General features: G+C 41.9%; 1 protein-coding gene across 2 annotated transcripts; it reads right to left on the reverse strand.

The window, feature by feature from the left end:
* Nucleotides 1-3,080: 3,080 nt before the first annotated feature.
* Klrb1b (killer cell lectin-like receptor subfamily B member 1B) lies at nucleotides 3,081-15,690 on the reverse strand. 2 transcript variants are annotated; one of them, NM_030599.4, is made up of 6 exons: nucleotides 15,534-15,690; nucleotides 10,317-10,415; nucleotides 9,640-9,711; nucleotides 8,288-8,442; nucleotides 7,848-7,963; nucleotides 3,081-4,693 (listed from the first exon to the last, which is right to left on the reverse strand). In NM_030599.4, exons 1-6 carry the CDS (start codon nucleotides 15,619-15,621, stop codon nucleotides 4,552-4,554), a joined length of 672 nt encoding a protein of 223 aa, NP_085102.4. In that variant the 5' UTR covers nucleotides 15,622-15,690; the 3' UTR covers nucleotides 3,081-4,551. The 2 variants fall into 2 exon arrangements, with proteins under 2 accessions (NP_085102.4, NP_001351544.1); NM_001364615.1 differs by lacking the exon at nucleotides 7,848-7,963 and having other exon boundaries at nucleotides 15,534-15,683.
* Between the last annotated feature and the right edge of the window lie 248 nt (nucleotides 15,691-15,938).

A 15,938-nucleotide genomic window follows, 5' to 3' on the forward strand; every position in this document is an offset into this window, starting at 1 on the left:
TGGGCACAGTTTAGGGACTCAGGGGAAGACCATTGGGAAGGCCCTTGCTGCTGCTGGATTATTTAGATTTATTATGAGGACAGTTTCTAACTCATAGGGAGAGGCAGTGCCCTGTCATGCCTGTCCAGCATCAGTTCATTAATTAATTAATTAATGTTGGTTTTTCGAGACAGGATTTCTCTGTGTAGCCCTGGCTGTCCTGGAATTCACTTTGTAGACCAGGCTGGCCTCGAACTCAGAAATCTGCCTGCCTCTGCCTCCTGAGTGCTGGGATTAAAGGCGTGCGCCACTTGTAACATATGTACCTGAAAGGAGGAAGGTCTTTTGTTGGTTTTTGCTATAACTTCTAACTGATTATATTCCCTTATCTCTTTCCTGTCCCATCCTCCATCCTTGAAAATTTAAACTAAAACATTTCAATTTTTTTTTTTTTAAATCAGGCCATAGGGCTAGAGTGGGATTGCTGGATGGCAAGTAGATGTCCCTTGCTGATTTTCAGAACGGCCATGTCAGCCTTCATTCCTACCCGGGTGGCACTTTATCTTTCCTCCATATCCTCATGACCATTCAACTCTCATTTTGTTTTTAATTGATGGGAAACCACACTTGGGATGTAGCTTAGAGTTGCCGTTAGTTTGTATCGATAAACACTGAGTCTGTCAGGTGAGGTGGTGACTACCTGATATGTCACAAGCCTTCCTGGTGGAATTCCACCTTCATAGCTAGAGTTCCAGAGATGATCCCAGTGGAATCCTCCAAAATAGTGAATTGATGCTGAAGAAGAGACAGAGACAGACCTTCTTCTTCTTCTCTTGGGAGTTATGAGAAACATTTCCACCCAATGTGTACTTTAGGATTATTTGATTTCATACACTACATTCTTGTGTGGGGTGAACCATGAGCCATCAGGCAGGACTCGGCAAATCTTAAACAGTGTTATAAAGTGTTAGCAATACCATCCCAGGAGGCAAGCGTGCACATGATCATTGATGGGAATATTCCCTTCCGATGTGTGCTCTGATGGTGCCACTGTGTTACTGAAAAGACTGAGGGGACACCATCCTGTCCCAATGAGTTTGCCTGTTCACTTCTCAGCCCTCCAACTCCAACAGCCACGTCCATCTTGGCTATGCTTTTAGAACTGTCCATGACCTTGACCATGGCTCACACATAGTATGTAGTATCTGGAAGATGCCTCTGAGCCTTGTAAAGAATGCAGATGTTTCTAGGCAACTCTAAATCTCTCGCTAATGTTCTCCCACCTTGGCAATTTGCAATTATGGTTTTAAAATGCTGTACCCCTGAGCTCAGGCACTGTGGTGGTGTGAATATACTTGGCTCAGGGAGTAGGACCATTAGGAGGTGGCCTTGTAGGAGTAGGTATGACCTTTTTGGAGGAATTGTGTCACTGTGGAGTGGGCTTTTTTTTTTTTTCTGGATTGCTGGGAGTAAAACATTTATTAAAAAGTGTTATTAACTTCATGAAGCAATAGACAGCAGCACAGTCAGGTCACAGGACCTGGGTTCTAAGGACTTGAAATCAGAGCCAATATGGTTTCTCAAGACTGGTCACATACAATCCTGCATGCTTAAGCTCTGATTCCCATACAGTAGACAGGGAAGAGGGTGACATGGTAATGTATGGCCATCAATCACTACTTTGATGTAAGCTTACCTCCCTGGTGAGAGAACCAAGCACCTCCAGGTCTGTTAGGTGAGGAATAACAGACACTGTCTCACCAGGAGCCTGGAGGTAACCCTGAGAGGCAGAGAACAGTTGTCCATAATCAGTTTTGTCCGTGTACCATTTGGGTCTCCAGGAATCACACCCAGGTCACTGGGCTAGGCAGCAGGCTCCATTTCACACTGGCAAACCCCATTTTTTCCATTAATATGCAATTTAAAATGCTTCACATCAAATCAATTTAGAAAATGATATGACCTTCAGCAGTCCCCCTCATTTTTACAAAGACGATCTTTCATTGGCCTGGAACTCTCCAATTATTCTAGACTAGCTGGACAGCCAGCTCATGATTCTGTCTGTCTCTTGCTTGACCAGGGCTGGGACTACAAATTCTTTCTACATCTCTGTCTTATACTGTGCAAGCTCTGAATCCATCAAACTCAGGTCCTCTTACCCATGTGCAATCCCTTTCTGACTGAATCATCTCTCTGCCTCCCTTGATGCCTCTCATAATAAACTTCCCAACAGCCCCTCAGCTGCCCCGTGGGATGACAGGTGTTCATTTGGCTGGGGTTTAGGTTTTAGTCTGCTGGCCTGTGCGCTCAGGTGTGTTTGAGACCCTCCCCCTAGGTGCCTGGAGGTCAGTCCTTTCCTGGATGCCTTCAGATCAAGATGTAGAACTCTCAGCTTCTCTTCTAGCACTATGTTTGCCTGCAGGCTGCCATGCTTCATGCCATGATGATAATGAACTGAACCTCTGAAACTGTAATCCAGCCCCAATGAAATGTTTGCCTTTATAAGAGTTATCTTGGTCATGGTGTCTCTTCACAGCAATGAAAAACTAACTAGGGCAGGCGTCAAAAAAATTTTTGGAGATGCAAGCCCATTCTTGATCTGGCCATTAATAAAGGACTCAAACTTTTAATTGGATTACTCAGTATGCCTGTCAGTAACTATCTTAATTGTGGATCATTTCATTACCAGGTATTTTAGTCAGCTTTTTATTGCTGTGGTAAACAACAAATCTTCTAAGGAAAGTCAGGTGAAGAACTCAGAGCAGGAACCCGGAGGCAGGAGCTGAAGGAGAGGCGATGGAGGAGGGCTGCTTACTGACTCACTCCTCCTGGCTTGTTCATTTTGCTTTCTTATATTATCCAGGATCACCTTCTCAGGGGTGGCACCATCCACAGAGGGGATCCTGCCATATCAATTATTAATTGAGAAAATGCCAGACAGGCTAGCTTACATGCTAGTTTTGTGGAGTTGTTTTCTTAATTGAGGTCCACTCCTCTCAAATGACCCTGCCTTGTGTCAGGTTGGCAAAAAGTTACACTGATACACCAGATAAAGATTTCTTCTTTCTTTTTGTCTTCCACAGGAAAGAGTTCAGCTAAGACACTGATAGAGCCCATGTTTATTTAGCAAAGCAAAAGAATTCATAACAAACTCCAGAAGAATACTGGAGCAGGCTGGTCTGGAGGTGGGTGGCAGCCCTCGGGGATCTAGATGGTGGATTTTAAAAAAATGTCTTTTGGGTTCCTCTCTCCTATGTCAATGTCAAGTTCCTGCCTTTGGGAGACAGCTTCATTTATCTACTCTGCTGACATTGATTCAGGACCAAGATGTCCCCACAGCTGTGCCTTCCCTTCTCATCAGCATATTCATTGGTAGCATATATGGCCACTGAGAAAGTCCTCTGGTGTCTTACTTTCTTACATGGGATCCCTCCTGCTCATATCTGCTTAGCTGCATGCTCCATGCACTTAACAGTTATAGGCTCCTAAAACACCACTGTTGTTAAGGATTGATTTCTAGCGCTGCTTTTCTCTGAAGTTTTTCCTTAGGTAAATTGATTTCTAGGAATTTTCACAAAATGAATTAATTCTTTGAGTGTCAGTGTATTGAAAGTCATTATTATCAAATATTAAAACTCTTTGTTCCTGGCAAATAGAAGTGGAGAATTCATTGGAATCATGATATCATGTACTTCAGTTTAAGTAATTCAATTTGAAATGGAATGATAAGAACTTGTAGAAGCCCATTTTTTAAAGACATTTTAGGTCTCCTTATAAAGTAAATTCAATATTCATACTCCTTTTATTTTCATGGAAAGTTTGGCAAATTTTTAGAAAAGGGGACATTCAAAAGATGTATCTTTTTAAAGCTTAATTTTCCCCAATCATGGAAAGAAGAACTGTGAAGCAAACTAGAGCAAAAAGGACGGCAGGAAGAGGTAAGTTACCTTAGTTTGCTTTTCTGTCACATAAACCAAAACCTTTCAAAGAAAAGAAGGCCCTCTCTGCCAGTAATGGAGCTGAGAAGCCTAGCCCCAAGGTGCCAGCCTTGGCTCAGGGTCTGCTGGTACATCATGGCCTGGTAGAGGCATCACGTGCCCAGAGCTCAGTTTACCCAGGATATGTGGGTGCTATTTAAACCTGTCAGTCTCTCCCCCAAATCCCCTAACCCTGGGCTTCTGGTGTCATTTGAGAGCAAAGGCATTAGTCAATATTCTATTCCTCAGTGTGGTGGCTAGTAGGGGACAGAGGAGAGATGGAGATTTCCCCAATAGTCTTCCGAGGCTGTCTGCAGGTGACCTCAGGGACAGAGACCAGCAAAGGTCACACAGACTCAAGGATTAAAATCAGGTGCCCCTCAGCTACCAGGGCTTCTTTCCACAGAACTCCTCTTAGAACGGCACATCTGTGTCTGTGTACACTTCCATTTATACAATGAAGAACCTTTAAGAATCCCAGTGTTTTCAGAGTCCATGTGCTGTGCCACTAACTGCACTGGGAGGCAGACAGCAGAGACAGGTTAGGTGCAGAGATCTGGTGCGGATGGTAAAGTAATCAGGATGGGATTCGCAGTCAGGAGTCATTACACGGGGTTTCATGGTTTAGTTCCTTTTGGCAGATCCAACGGTTGTCTGAAGAACAGCCCTCAGAAGTCACTTTTTCTCCTGAGATGGCGGCACAGCTGCCATTTTCAGTGACACCAGTGATTTTTAGTCTGAGGAGGAAGAAAATAACCGCCCTTAGTGTTTAGGATTTTCTATAATTCTCCCGAGTTGGCCATCTTCTCCTCTAGACTTCTAAGGACCATGGAACACACAGTTCTTAGGCACAGAACCTTCTCTGTGTAGTGGGAAGTAGTTAATGCAGAGACTTACAAGTGGTCACAGTTCTGAGAATAAGTGATAGGTGAACGCTCAGCCCTAAGTAGGCCAGTTACTCCATCACCCCTACCACCTGTCACAGGCAACATCATGGAGAAGAGGATGGAAAGACTGTGAGAGCCAGAGGACAGGAGGAGTGCCATGAAAATTTCTTCCGGGCTTGACTCGGTCGGTCACTCATGAACTCATTGCCACTGTGATGACCTGCACAAAACCTGCACAAGATTGGGACGGGATGGCCAACATTCCATCCCAGGTAGAAAGGGAGCTCTTGAGACCCCAGACTTCCTTGAGGTTATGGGCAGTTAATAGTTGCTAGGTGAGAAGATGTTATTTTCTTCAGTGATATAGCCATTAATTTGCCTATGCTTCCATGAATAATCCCCTATTCGTATTCAAGTTAGCAATCAGAATTAAACTCAAAGGGTCACACACACTGTTGTGTAGCCATTTCTTCTGATCTGAAATGTTCCATCCTGGAGGGAGGCTCATTAAGATTCAGAAAATTTGCTGGGTGGTGGTGACTTTTAATTCCAGCACTTGGAAGTCAGAGGCAGGTGGATCTCTATGAGTTCAAGGCCAGCCTGATCTACAAATTGAATTCCAGAACAGCCAAGACTATATAGAGAAACCCTGTTTTGAAAAACAAAACAACAACAAAATAAATAATAATAATAATTAAATAAATAATAATCATAAAGTTCTAAAGGGAAGCTCCTTAAATCTCAGTAAGTAAACAACTCACAAGTCTTAACAACAAGCTCCTGAAACTGAGCAGGAATGAAAACAGACATGTGCTGTTGTCATGGCACAGCCCAGGAATATAGTTGTAGAAGTCTGAGTGCTTGTGGGAACACTACAAGAAAATAGGTCAAGAGTCTTGTGAGTCTGTTTCTTTAAAACATGAAATGTTTCTAGAATTGGTTTTTGTGCTCCTCCAAGTGCAACAGACAGGGGTGAGTTTACTTCAGATTGCTTATTACTACTTCATATAGATAACTGGTGTTTAAACTGCCCTGTGCTCCTCTGGAAAAACACATTTTTCAAACTCAACCTGTCTTTGTTACTGTCTACAGCTTGAACTCATATGAACTTTCTCAGCCTTCAGTATAAATTGTCTGTGGCTCTGAATAATGATGATTATTGCATGAGACTTTAGTCCATCTTATTTATTGGCTCCATTAAAAGACCTCTCCCAGGTCCTACTGTCTCTGGAGCTGTGATGCATTGTTCCTCGATGTACCAATAATTATGAGTTCTGCTAAAATATATAACTTAACTATGAGGCATCATCTTTCCCATTGTATTTGTGGTTGTCTCGACAATCTCACATAATAAGAAAATGAGACACGGAAGATCAAATAGCTAATGGCTGCTTTGTGATCCACATTCATGTATGGCTTATGAACCATGTGTGTCCTAACTGGGCACATATTGAAACCCCTGTGTCCAGCTGATGCTACCCATGGGTTATTGGGTCATGAGGACTCCAATTCTGTCAATGGACTAACTCATTGAGTTTCCAGCTAAATGAAGTGAGCCTCCCAGCAAGAGGCTAGGTCTTTGAGAGGATTATCTTCCCCCTGTGTCTCCTTTCTCTCTGCTCCTGTCTGAGCATCTTGGCTTGTCTCTGCCCTTCTACTGTGTTTCTGCATTGCCACAGGAGTCACAGTGATGGAGCAACAGTCTATAGACTGAGACCTCTCAAATTAAAAAAAAAAAAAGATACCCAATCATCTTTCCATTCTTGTTTATCTCAGATATTTTATAATGGTGACAACAATGTTTTTATCATCAAAAAGTTGGTTGATAAGCAATTTTATTGCATCCTCTGCAAGAACTTAATATGTGGGTAGTTTCTCTCAGATGTCAAAGATTCATACTTATATTTACTGTAATTTTTTCTTTCATAATCTATCTATACTATGTTGTTGTCATGGCACAGCCTAGGAATATAGCTGTAGAAGTCTGAGAGCTTGCTAGAACACTCCAAGAAAACAGGACAAAAGTCTTGTGAATCTGTTTCTTTAAAACATGAAATATTCCTAGGATTTGTTTTCGTGCTCCTCCAAGTGCAACAGAAATTGGTGGGTTTACATCAGATTGTTTATTAGTACTTCCTATAGATAACTGGAGTTTAAACTGTCCTTTGCTTCTCTGGAAAAAAAACATTTGTGATGCTCAACCTGTCAGTTGGGACCTGATAAAGGCATCTGAAGACTCCCTGTTCTGTATTTTTGTAGCCTCCCCCAGCCTTGAGTAGGCTGACTTTGACCTTGCTGCCACCGAGTATGAGACCACCTGGGGTGGAGCCTTATGACTTAGATGGCTCTATTGTTCTGTCCCTTGCTACTGTTCTTCTCCAAGACACTGCTACCTGCTGAGAGGCCCTTGAGATATTCTGGAGATAGCATCTGGCAGATCCCCTACAGGCTGGCAACAGGCACCAAGAATGGGTTGTGTGTGTGTGTGTGTGGGGGGGGGGGATGAGCCTCCCCCTTTATAAGCACAGACTCTTAGTAAACTTTGGGGCCTTGAACAGAAACATGTCTTGGCCTCCATTATTTCTCTCACCCACCGTTTCCTTCCATACAGCTCCGGCCTCCCACTCAGGAACTCAGTTATTGTGGCCTCAGGCGGCTACATATTTTCACCAAAATTTGAAATGTGCTGCTTAAGGGATTCCATGTAAAGTATAGGAAAGTATAAAAAAGATAAAGAAATGAGAAGCAATTATGTGTGTTGATAGGTTCTAGAGGCTGGACCTGGAGGAGGAAGTGGGCAGAGCAGAGAGTGCCCTGATGCAGACATGGGGGCAGGTGAGGCAGGTGGAGTAGGTGGCTGCTGAGGGACAGTCCCCAGCAGAAAGGCTAACGTAAAAGGCTTAGACTACACAGATTCTCCATGTCTTTACTATTAGCCCCAAGGGGACCCCCAAAAGCCCCTGCAACAGAAATGAATATTCAAATTAGCTCTTCTAGTACTCACACATCAGAATTGAAAGCTGTGCCATTTATCCACTTCCAGTTCATGTCTGTTAATGTGTAACTTAGTCCAATCCAAAATGAATTGTATTTTTCCTTTATTGAGTCCAGTAGGAATCTCTGCAATCCAAACAGAGCAGAGGACTTAACCCTGACTCTGTGTATTAGTGACTCACATTCTACCAGCCTCCTGAAACCTGTACCCATGCTGAGTCCCCAACGGTTAATTCTTCCTCCTTTATGAAATCTGTGACCTCTATTAATGGTCTAAAGGACACTCTCCTTACATGCAGTTATTGGCTCACATGTCCAATTAGTCTCTCAGACTATGAGCTTCTATAATGTAAAGTCTCCACTTCCTCTGTGTGGAAAATCTGTTAAGTCTAGAGATGTTGGTTTAGTTTAAAGAATGTGCTAATGTCTCTATTTTATTGAACAGCTTACCAGTTCTTCTTGGTCTTGAATGAGCAGCAAAGTGGCTCCTTTTTTATCACAATCAATTCGACATTCCTTCCAAGTGTTGGAAACTTGAGAAACGTGAAAGCACTTATCTCGGTGTGAAAGCCAGTCTTGTGGGCACTCTAGCTTAGCTGAACAACCTGAAGCAAGAGAAAGACATGGTGTATTTCTACCCTGTTCTTGCTGTACACAGCTGATTATACACAGTAGTGTTTACTAACTAACACTTTTATCAATATGTACAGGAACAAGATTGCTGTTATGACATATTTAATATGTATAAATATCAAAGACTTTATTTTTGTTTCTATTAATTAACTTCAGATAAAGTTAACTATCTGACAAATTTATTAAAACAATCAAGTATTTCTTGTGGTAGTTTGAATAAAAATAGCCCCTCCCTCCCCAGACTCATATATTTGAGTGCTTAGTCAACAGAGAGTGGCACTACTTTTGGAGGTATAGTCCCATTGAAGGAAGTGTTCATGGGGGCTGGGCTTTGAGATTTCAGAAGCCCAAACCAGGTTCAGTGTCCTCTCTTCCTGCTCCCTGCAGATCCAGATATAGAACTCTCAGCTGCTTCTCTAGGATCATGTCTGCCTGTATGCTGCCATGCTCCCCACCATGATGGCATGGACTTAAGCATCAGAAAGTGTAAGCAAAGCCCACCTAAATGCTTTTCTTTATAAGAGTTGCTGTGGCCATGTTGTCTCCCCACAGTAATAATCTAACACTGAGTCTAAAGCATTTCTCTAAAGCATATTCTATTTTTTTATGTGTGTGGTTCATGTGCACGTGTGTGCAAGTACAGACTCCTATGTACATGAAGAGGCCAGAGAAGAATGTAACATCTCCCCCTTTCTCCCTCCTCACCTATCCTTTAGAAGCAGACCTTTCCTTCAACATGATGCTAATGGTTTTTCTGCAAAGCTGAAAGCCAGCAGGCCTCAGTGACCATCCTGTCTCTACCCACTGCAGGGCTGGGGTGTTTATCACATAGATGCTGGGGTTATATTGCTTACACACTTACACACAAGCACTCTTAACCACTGTGCTGTCTCTTAAGCCCCCATACTTTACTTTTTAGCTTGATATTTGTCTATTAGTGACCAACTGGGCTTGCAGTCTGAGGAAGCATGGCCAGGTAGCTAAGATGCTAGATCTCAAGGTCACATAGCTTCAGTGAAGTGTCCTGCACCATCATCTACAGGTCACATGACTTTTGACAAGGTCTTAACTTTTTCACGCTTCTGTTTTCTCAAACATAAGACTCACAATGGTGTGAGCTTGCCTAAAAGTGTCATGATAGTGATCAAAGACTAGAATGTCAAATTTACCTGTTGTATGTGTTCTGTTCTCTTGAACATCCGCGCAGATTTTTTGTACTGATGATTTTTGTACTGATAGCACTGGTGATAAGAAAACACAGGCAGAAGATGAAAAACTGTTAAACTAGAATGCGTATTGTATCTATCACTTCAGGAAGTGAAGCCATCTCCACAAGCTTCAGTATGGCCAGGAGACAATGCATTAGCAACATGTTAACAACAGACTGGTGGGAGACAGAATAAAGAGAGAACAAAGAAACAGGATCATTTTGATTCACAGGGCTGTCAGGCTACAAGTTATCTAAGGGCACAGCTGAGGCTCTCACTCTGCTCACACTCCTAACTTCTCTGGAAGTATACTCACACCCACAGTGTCGTCTGTGAGTATCCTCACATCCACACCAAGGAGAAGGTTCCTGACTGCCTCCTGAGGTTCAGTAGACACCTAATAAGCTCATATTTAGGCATTGTGGCTTTCATTGCTATTGTCACCTTGTCACCTGTGTGACCTTTTGCAGAGTTCTAGTACACATGTGTCACCCTATAATGATTCACAGAACTGGGAAGAAAGGAAGTGTAAGAGGGGACATTGTCCCGTAACTGCTCATCATTGATCTTTCCCCAGGCTCAAGGTAGCCAGATCATGTGAAGAAGTTGAAATAGAGAAAGAATTCTGTCTCACTTACCCAAGACACAGAGTCCAATCACGACCAGCACAAGAAGGATGAGGCCAGCACAGCCAAATTTCAGAGCCAACCGATGCCAGCGAGGGCACCGACAGGTGTCTGAGAAGTTAAAGACGATACACGTTTAATCTACTTGAGTGCATTTGGAATGAAAGTCAGAGGTGATTAACATGGATTCAAATTGGGGGTGGGGTGGGGTGCAGAAAAGAACCTTTCTCAGCCAGCTTACTGTACAGTTCTTCAAGATGAGTCGGGTCAAACAGTGTTTTCTCTGATAACATAGGACTACTTGACTACTCGTACATGTTTCATGTGAAAGGGGCGTGAGGAGGGACGAACTTGACCGATGAGGAAGATGTTCTGAAAACTGCTGAGGGAGGACTTTACAAAAATAAGTTCTATTGTGGATAGGAGCCAGCATTTCCGCCAAGAAGGAGGCTCTTCATTTATAGAAGGCACACACACACACACACACACACACACACACACAGAGTTCTCCATCTTAACTAAGCACATGCATATGCATACTGTGGCTATAACTTTTACAGCTTGACATTTAGTGAAAAAATCTTTTTTTTTTCCTTTCCTTTCCTTAAATAGAGTTTTTCAACTTTTCATATAAGGGAAGAGTCCTATGGCCACCTCTCTTTGACACAACAGGGTTGCTAGCATTTAAAGTGCTCTCAGTTTGAGGCCACTATTCAGTAAAATGACAGTTTTTTGAGCCACCAACCTGGGTGACTGGCAGGTGGTGAGGAGCGACTCATGTCTTGACCACGATTGTGTGACATCTCATTGTGCTTTTCAAAAACAATGTCCAACTTAAAACACAGAGTTACTTATTCTGAAATTTTCCACTTAATATTTATCAACTGTTGTTGACTACAGGTTATGAAAGTGCAGAAATTAAAATGGCAGACAAAGGGGGTACTGTGGTTTATGTAACACATGCCTACATCTACAATGCTACATTGATGAATGACTGGCCCCAATATCTTTGCTTCTCTTGGTGACCATATCAATTACTATACAATGAGTTCTCATGTTTATAAGAAGTTGGGGTACATCAAGTTATGAAACGTGTTCATAAAGTATCATGATTTGGTCAACTAATTTTGATTTAAGACAACCTTGAAAGTATGGGTGTCATATGGGAAACAAAAACAATAGTTTAATTTATGAAAATACTATGGAGAAATACTAGTTAGCTCCTATGCCTGTAACTATTATACTTCCCCACTGCTCTCCTTTGGCCTGTATTATTCACATTTACAATCACAATGGTTTAATGAACTCTATCTAAAAAAGCTTTCCTAGTTGACTTTCAGTTGCTCTTCCTTCTCTTTTTGTCCAGGTTGGCCTCTAGCTCTCCATGTGGCTAAGAGTGGCCTTGAACTTCTGCCTCCATCTCTCAGGTTCTGGTATCATAGGTATGAACCACATACCTGGCTAAGGTCCTTACTTCTGTACAGCACCATTTGATGTATGATATATATAATTTTCTAAGTATTTCTTAATATAATAAATATATGTTTTGAGTTAACTCTTATTAATAAAAATCAGATGGGCTATACTTTATTTGCATTGTAATTTCAAGAATTGCCTTTATACCCATCTCTACTTTCTCTCTGTATTGTTTTTTTTTTTAACATTATCCATAGCAACTGAATTGCTTGATCCAGTTGAAGACAAACACCAGTTGTCTCTAGTCTCTAGATCAGAATTGAGATATGACATCCACTGAAGCAAGTTAGTTCCTTTTAAAATATTCCTTTAGAGAAAGGATAAGAGGAAAGGTTGGCAAGGGAGAAAAAAAATGTCCTGGAAGAGACAAAAGACAGTCTAACTTATGCTTGTAGCCATAATTGTAGACCCAACAAAGTACAGACTGTAGATAATTACATGTGAAAAGCTGCATTTGTGTTGAACACACACACCCTTTCTCCATCGTTGTTCTCTAAACAAAAACACCACGCCAGCTGTTCCTATGGCTTTGAAATGGGCTGAAAGTAATCTACAGATTATCTGAAGCACACAGTCACATGCAAGCAGGTTACTTGTAAGTGCTACATTATATGTAAGAGACCAGCATATGTGCAGGTTGGAAGCAATCTTTTGTGGATAGTGAGAACTGTTGTATCACAGTGAGAGGTGATATGGGACAGTCATGGATGGAAGCAGCCACTGTGTTGGGTTTGAGGGTGTGGCCAGTGGGTCACCAGTGCTTCTGTGTCCTGGTTGGAAGGACACCAGAAGAGACTCCAAAGCCCCAAGGCCCATAATAGTTTTATAACCCATGAATGTTCTTATTTATAAGATGTGGGCAATATCTGCTATAGAATGTTCTAGAGAGGACTGTATGCAATAATTCTAAATTCCTGAGCATAGCATCTGGCCTTCAGTAACTGCTAACAAATATCATTTTCTTATTTTTTCTAAAAAGCAAGGGTTTTTGTTTTGTTTTAATTATAGGTAAAAAGTAACTTGAGTGACTTAATTTTTTTTTAACCCATCCATGACAAAATTTAAAGAACTCTACTTCTCAGAGTTGGGTTCCCTGTACTATCTTGTTTTACTATTGAACTTATATACCGAAGGAGCTATGTGAGCACTGGTTATGTGGCAGAGCCTGCATGGAGCTCTTCTTTGATATTCATGCAATGCTAAGTCATCTCCACTGTTCTAGGCATTCCAATGGCTTCCCCCTCAACATCTGCACCCATGGAATTCCCTCCAAGTCCCTTCCCACCTGTCACCGTTCCTCCTGACTTGATCTCTAAAACATACCAGGCATGTGTGTTCCCCTGCAACACCACAGGCATGTTCTCCCTTTGCATTCGCAGGTCCAGCTTCCTAGAAGACTCATCTCTCAGACACTGAGCCTTGGTCCCCAGCATCTTTGAGCGCTGGACTCCAGCATCATCTCCCTAAAAGGCCTGCCTTGATGACTCTGTTTGACATGATGCTGTCTCTCAAGACAAAACTCTCAAGTTCCACCTAGATGCTTTTCTTGTTGGCATTCAACATCTCAAAGTTGTTGATGCAAGTATTTATATCACTGATTTTAAACTTCACAATAATATAAAATCCACAGGGAGAAAGATGTTTTCCTGTTTCTTCATGGCTATTTCCCCAATGTCCAGAGCATTATTTATCTTATAGTAATTAGTTATCTCTGAATGAATGAACAAACTCCAGGGGCGTTCGTACCTATTTTACCCATTGTACTATCAAAACAGACCTTTGGTCATTTAACCACAAAGAAACTAGGTCACTGCCCCCGTCCCCCTTTCCGGTCCTTTTTGCTGGCAGATCTAATCGTGGTGCTTCGAGCTTACCACAGTTTGAGTCCTTTAGCTAACAGGTCTTGGCGGTTTCACAGTTACTATGCCAGTGCGTCAGCATTTTCTCTTCAAATATTATGCTCAAACATTATTTTTATTCTAGTTATTTGTTTCTTTTCTTCAGGTTTATTTCCAGATTAGTAACCTTTAGGATAATGATTACTTCTTTTTATCTGTTTTAAAGACTTCCTAGACACTTTTTATGAATTTGGTTGTGAGCCTAGCCTTTACCGCTGAAACATCTCGACAGCCCTCTAGTTTTCTTGATTTGGGATCATAGACAGTAGGATTTGAGGAAAGCATTATTATTTTTCTCTATATTAGTCTTCTTTTTTTATTAGGTATTTTCTTATTTTACATTTCAAATGCTATCCCAAAAGTCCCCCATACCCACCCACCCCCACTTCCCTACCCACCCACTCCCACTTCTTGGCCCTGGTGTTCCCCTGTACTGGGGCATATAAAGTTTACATGACCAATGGGCCTCTCTTTCTAGTGATGGCCGACTAGGCCATCTTCTGATACATATGCAGCTAGAGACATGAGCTCTGGGGGGACTGGTTAGTTCATATTGTTGTTCCACCTATAGGATTGCAGACCCCTTTAGCTCCTTGGGTACTTTCTCTAGCTCCTACATTGGGGGCCCTGTGTTCCATGCAATAGCTGACTGTGAGCATCCACTTCTGTGTTTGCCAGGCACCAGCATAGCCTCCTAAGAGACAGCTATATCAGGGTCTTTTCAGCAGAATCTTGCTGGTTTTCTTATACCATTTTCAACAAGGTCTTTTCTCCACTTTTGTTAGGCATGATGGGAAAACAAAGACTTGCTTTTTCCCAACACAAAATAGCTGACACCATCACTCCCCGTGGAGTTATCTACCAGGCCCTCTTCCACTCTCCACTGACCCTTACGTAAACATTATAATGAAATTTATTTGGTGACTCTGAGACTTTCTCCTTGACTCAAACCTTTGACAATTTAATAGTTTCTAACAAGAACCACTAAAGTTGGAAGTCCACATGTTACAACACATAGAGAACATCATATTGGAAAACAACTGCCCTGTGTTCAGTTAGACAGCAGACTAGAATTTTGTTTTCATGATTATTTTATACACTCTCTACCTGAGTTTCTGTTCTCTTACATCTCAGCCATCCTTATGTCACATACTTCACCTCTTGGTAGACTTCCACATTTCTTTTGCTAGAATCATTAAATCCTCTGGTGGACAAGAGTGCTACTTTTGGCCAGCATTGAAAGATTAATTCCCAACTGGCTCAGGTAACTTGTGGTTCCTCCACTTATAGCTGTTATACTTTGCAAGAGAGAAAGAACCAGCTTTTTAACAAATTGAATAAATTTTAATATATAAAAATTACTGGCTTTTAATTTAATTCAGACCTTTCATTTTTACTATGACTTTCCCCACAACGAATGTCTTCCTTTTCAGGCGACAAAGACATTAACAATGACGTCTACACACTTCACTGTGAAGGGAGAGCTGGGGTTGCCACCAAGGTAGAACGGGATCGTAGTGTCCATGTTCTGTAGACGAATTTGGAATTAGCAATGGAATGCAGCAAGTATCTCTTAAACCACCCCTTGGCTCATGGGAGTAAAATATTCTTTCTTAGAATTCTTAGCAAAGGCAGAATAGGAGAAGTAATGTTCGGATTTCCTTCTGACTACACGAGTAAAAATGGACTCTATGGCATTTGTAGAACTGTGGTTTTCTGCAGGCAGGATAGCTATACTATTTAACTCTAACATATACCTGCTTGTCACCTTTAAATCAATGACTTACACCCATAAGTTTTGGAGGATAATCTTAACTCTGGAAGATAATTCAAATGCCAGAAGCAAGCTGCTTACCTGGGGAAAGAGATGGAGGTGAATCATGCTTAGGTTCTTGGATCCTGGCTAGGTTTAAATCTGCATAGACCAGTGTTGTTGAATCCATTGTAGATGGAGGGACTTGACACCGGCCTCGTGAACAGGGACAAACTTTGAGTCCTGTGAGGTGAAATGAGCCAAAAAGGAAGTCCGCTGGGTATGCTGTGCTGTGTGTGTCCACACCCGCCCACACTGGTGGCTGAGGGTTTCTCCATAGCTATTGACCTGGTGTCTGTCCTACTCTCAGGCTTCCTTTTCTTTTTTTCTTTAGACAAGAATGTGCCACATACAGAACGTACGGTTTGGTTTCTAACAAATTTCTGGAAAGGTCTTTCTTATGTTCTTATTCCTCTAACCATCCGTTATGAGTTATCCTCTCAGATC

Source organism: Mus musculus, chromosome 6 (genome assembly GCF_000001635.26).
Source record: "Mus musculus strain C57BL/6J chromosome 6, GRCm38.p6 C57BL/6J".
NCBI classification, from domain to species: domain Eukaryota; kingdom Metazoa; phylum Chordata; class Mammalia; order Rodentia; family Muridae; genus Mus; species Mus musculus.

Bases quoted from the DNA above. Each gene is read 5' to 3' on its own strand.
- Klrb1b (NM_030599.4), bottom strand. From the start codon at position 15,621: ATGGATTCAACAACACTGGTCTATGCAGATTTAAACCTAGCCAGGATC. The intron at 10,416-15,533 runs GTAAGCAGCTTG...TTAACTTCTCAG, and splicing joins ACCTCCATCTCTTTCCCCAG to ACACCTGTCGGTGCCCTCGC. The intron at 7,964-8,287 runs GTAAGCTGTTCA...TTTGGATTGCAG, and splicing joins TTCAAGACCAAGAAGAACTG to AGATTCCTACTGGACTCAAT.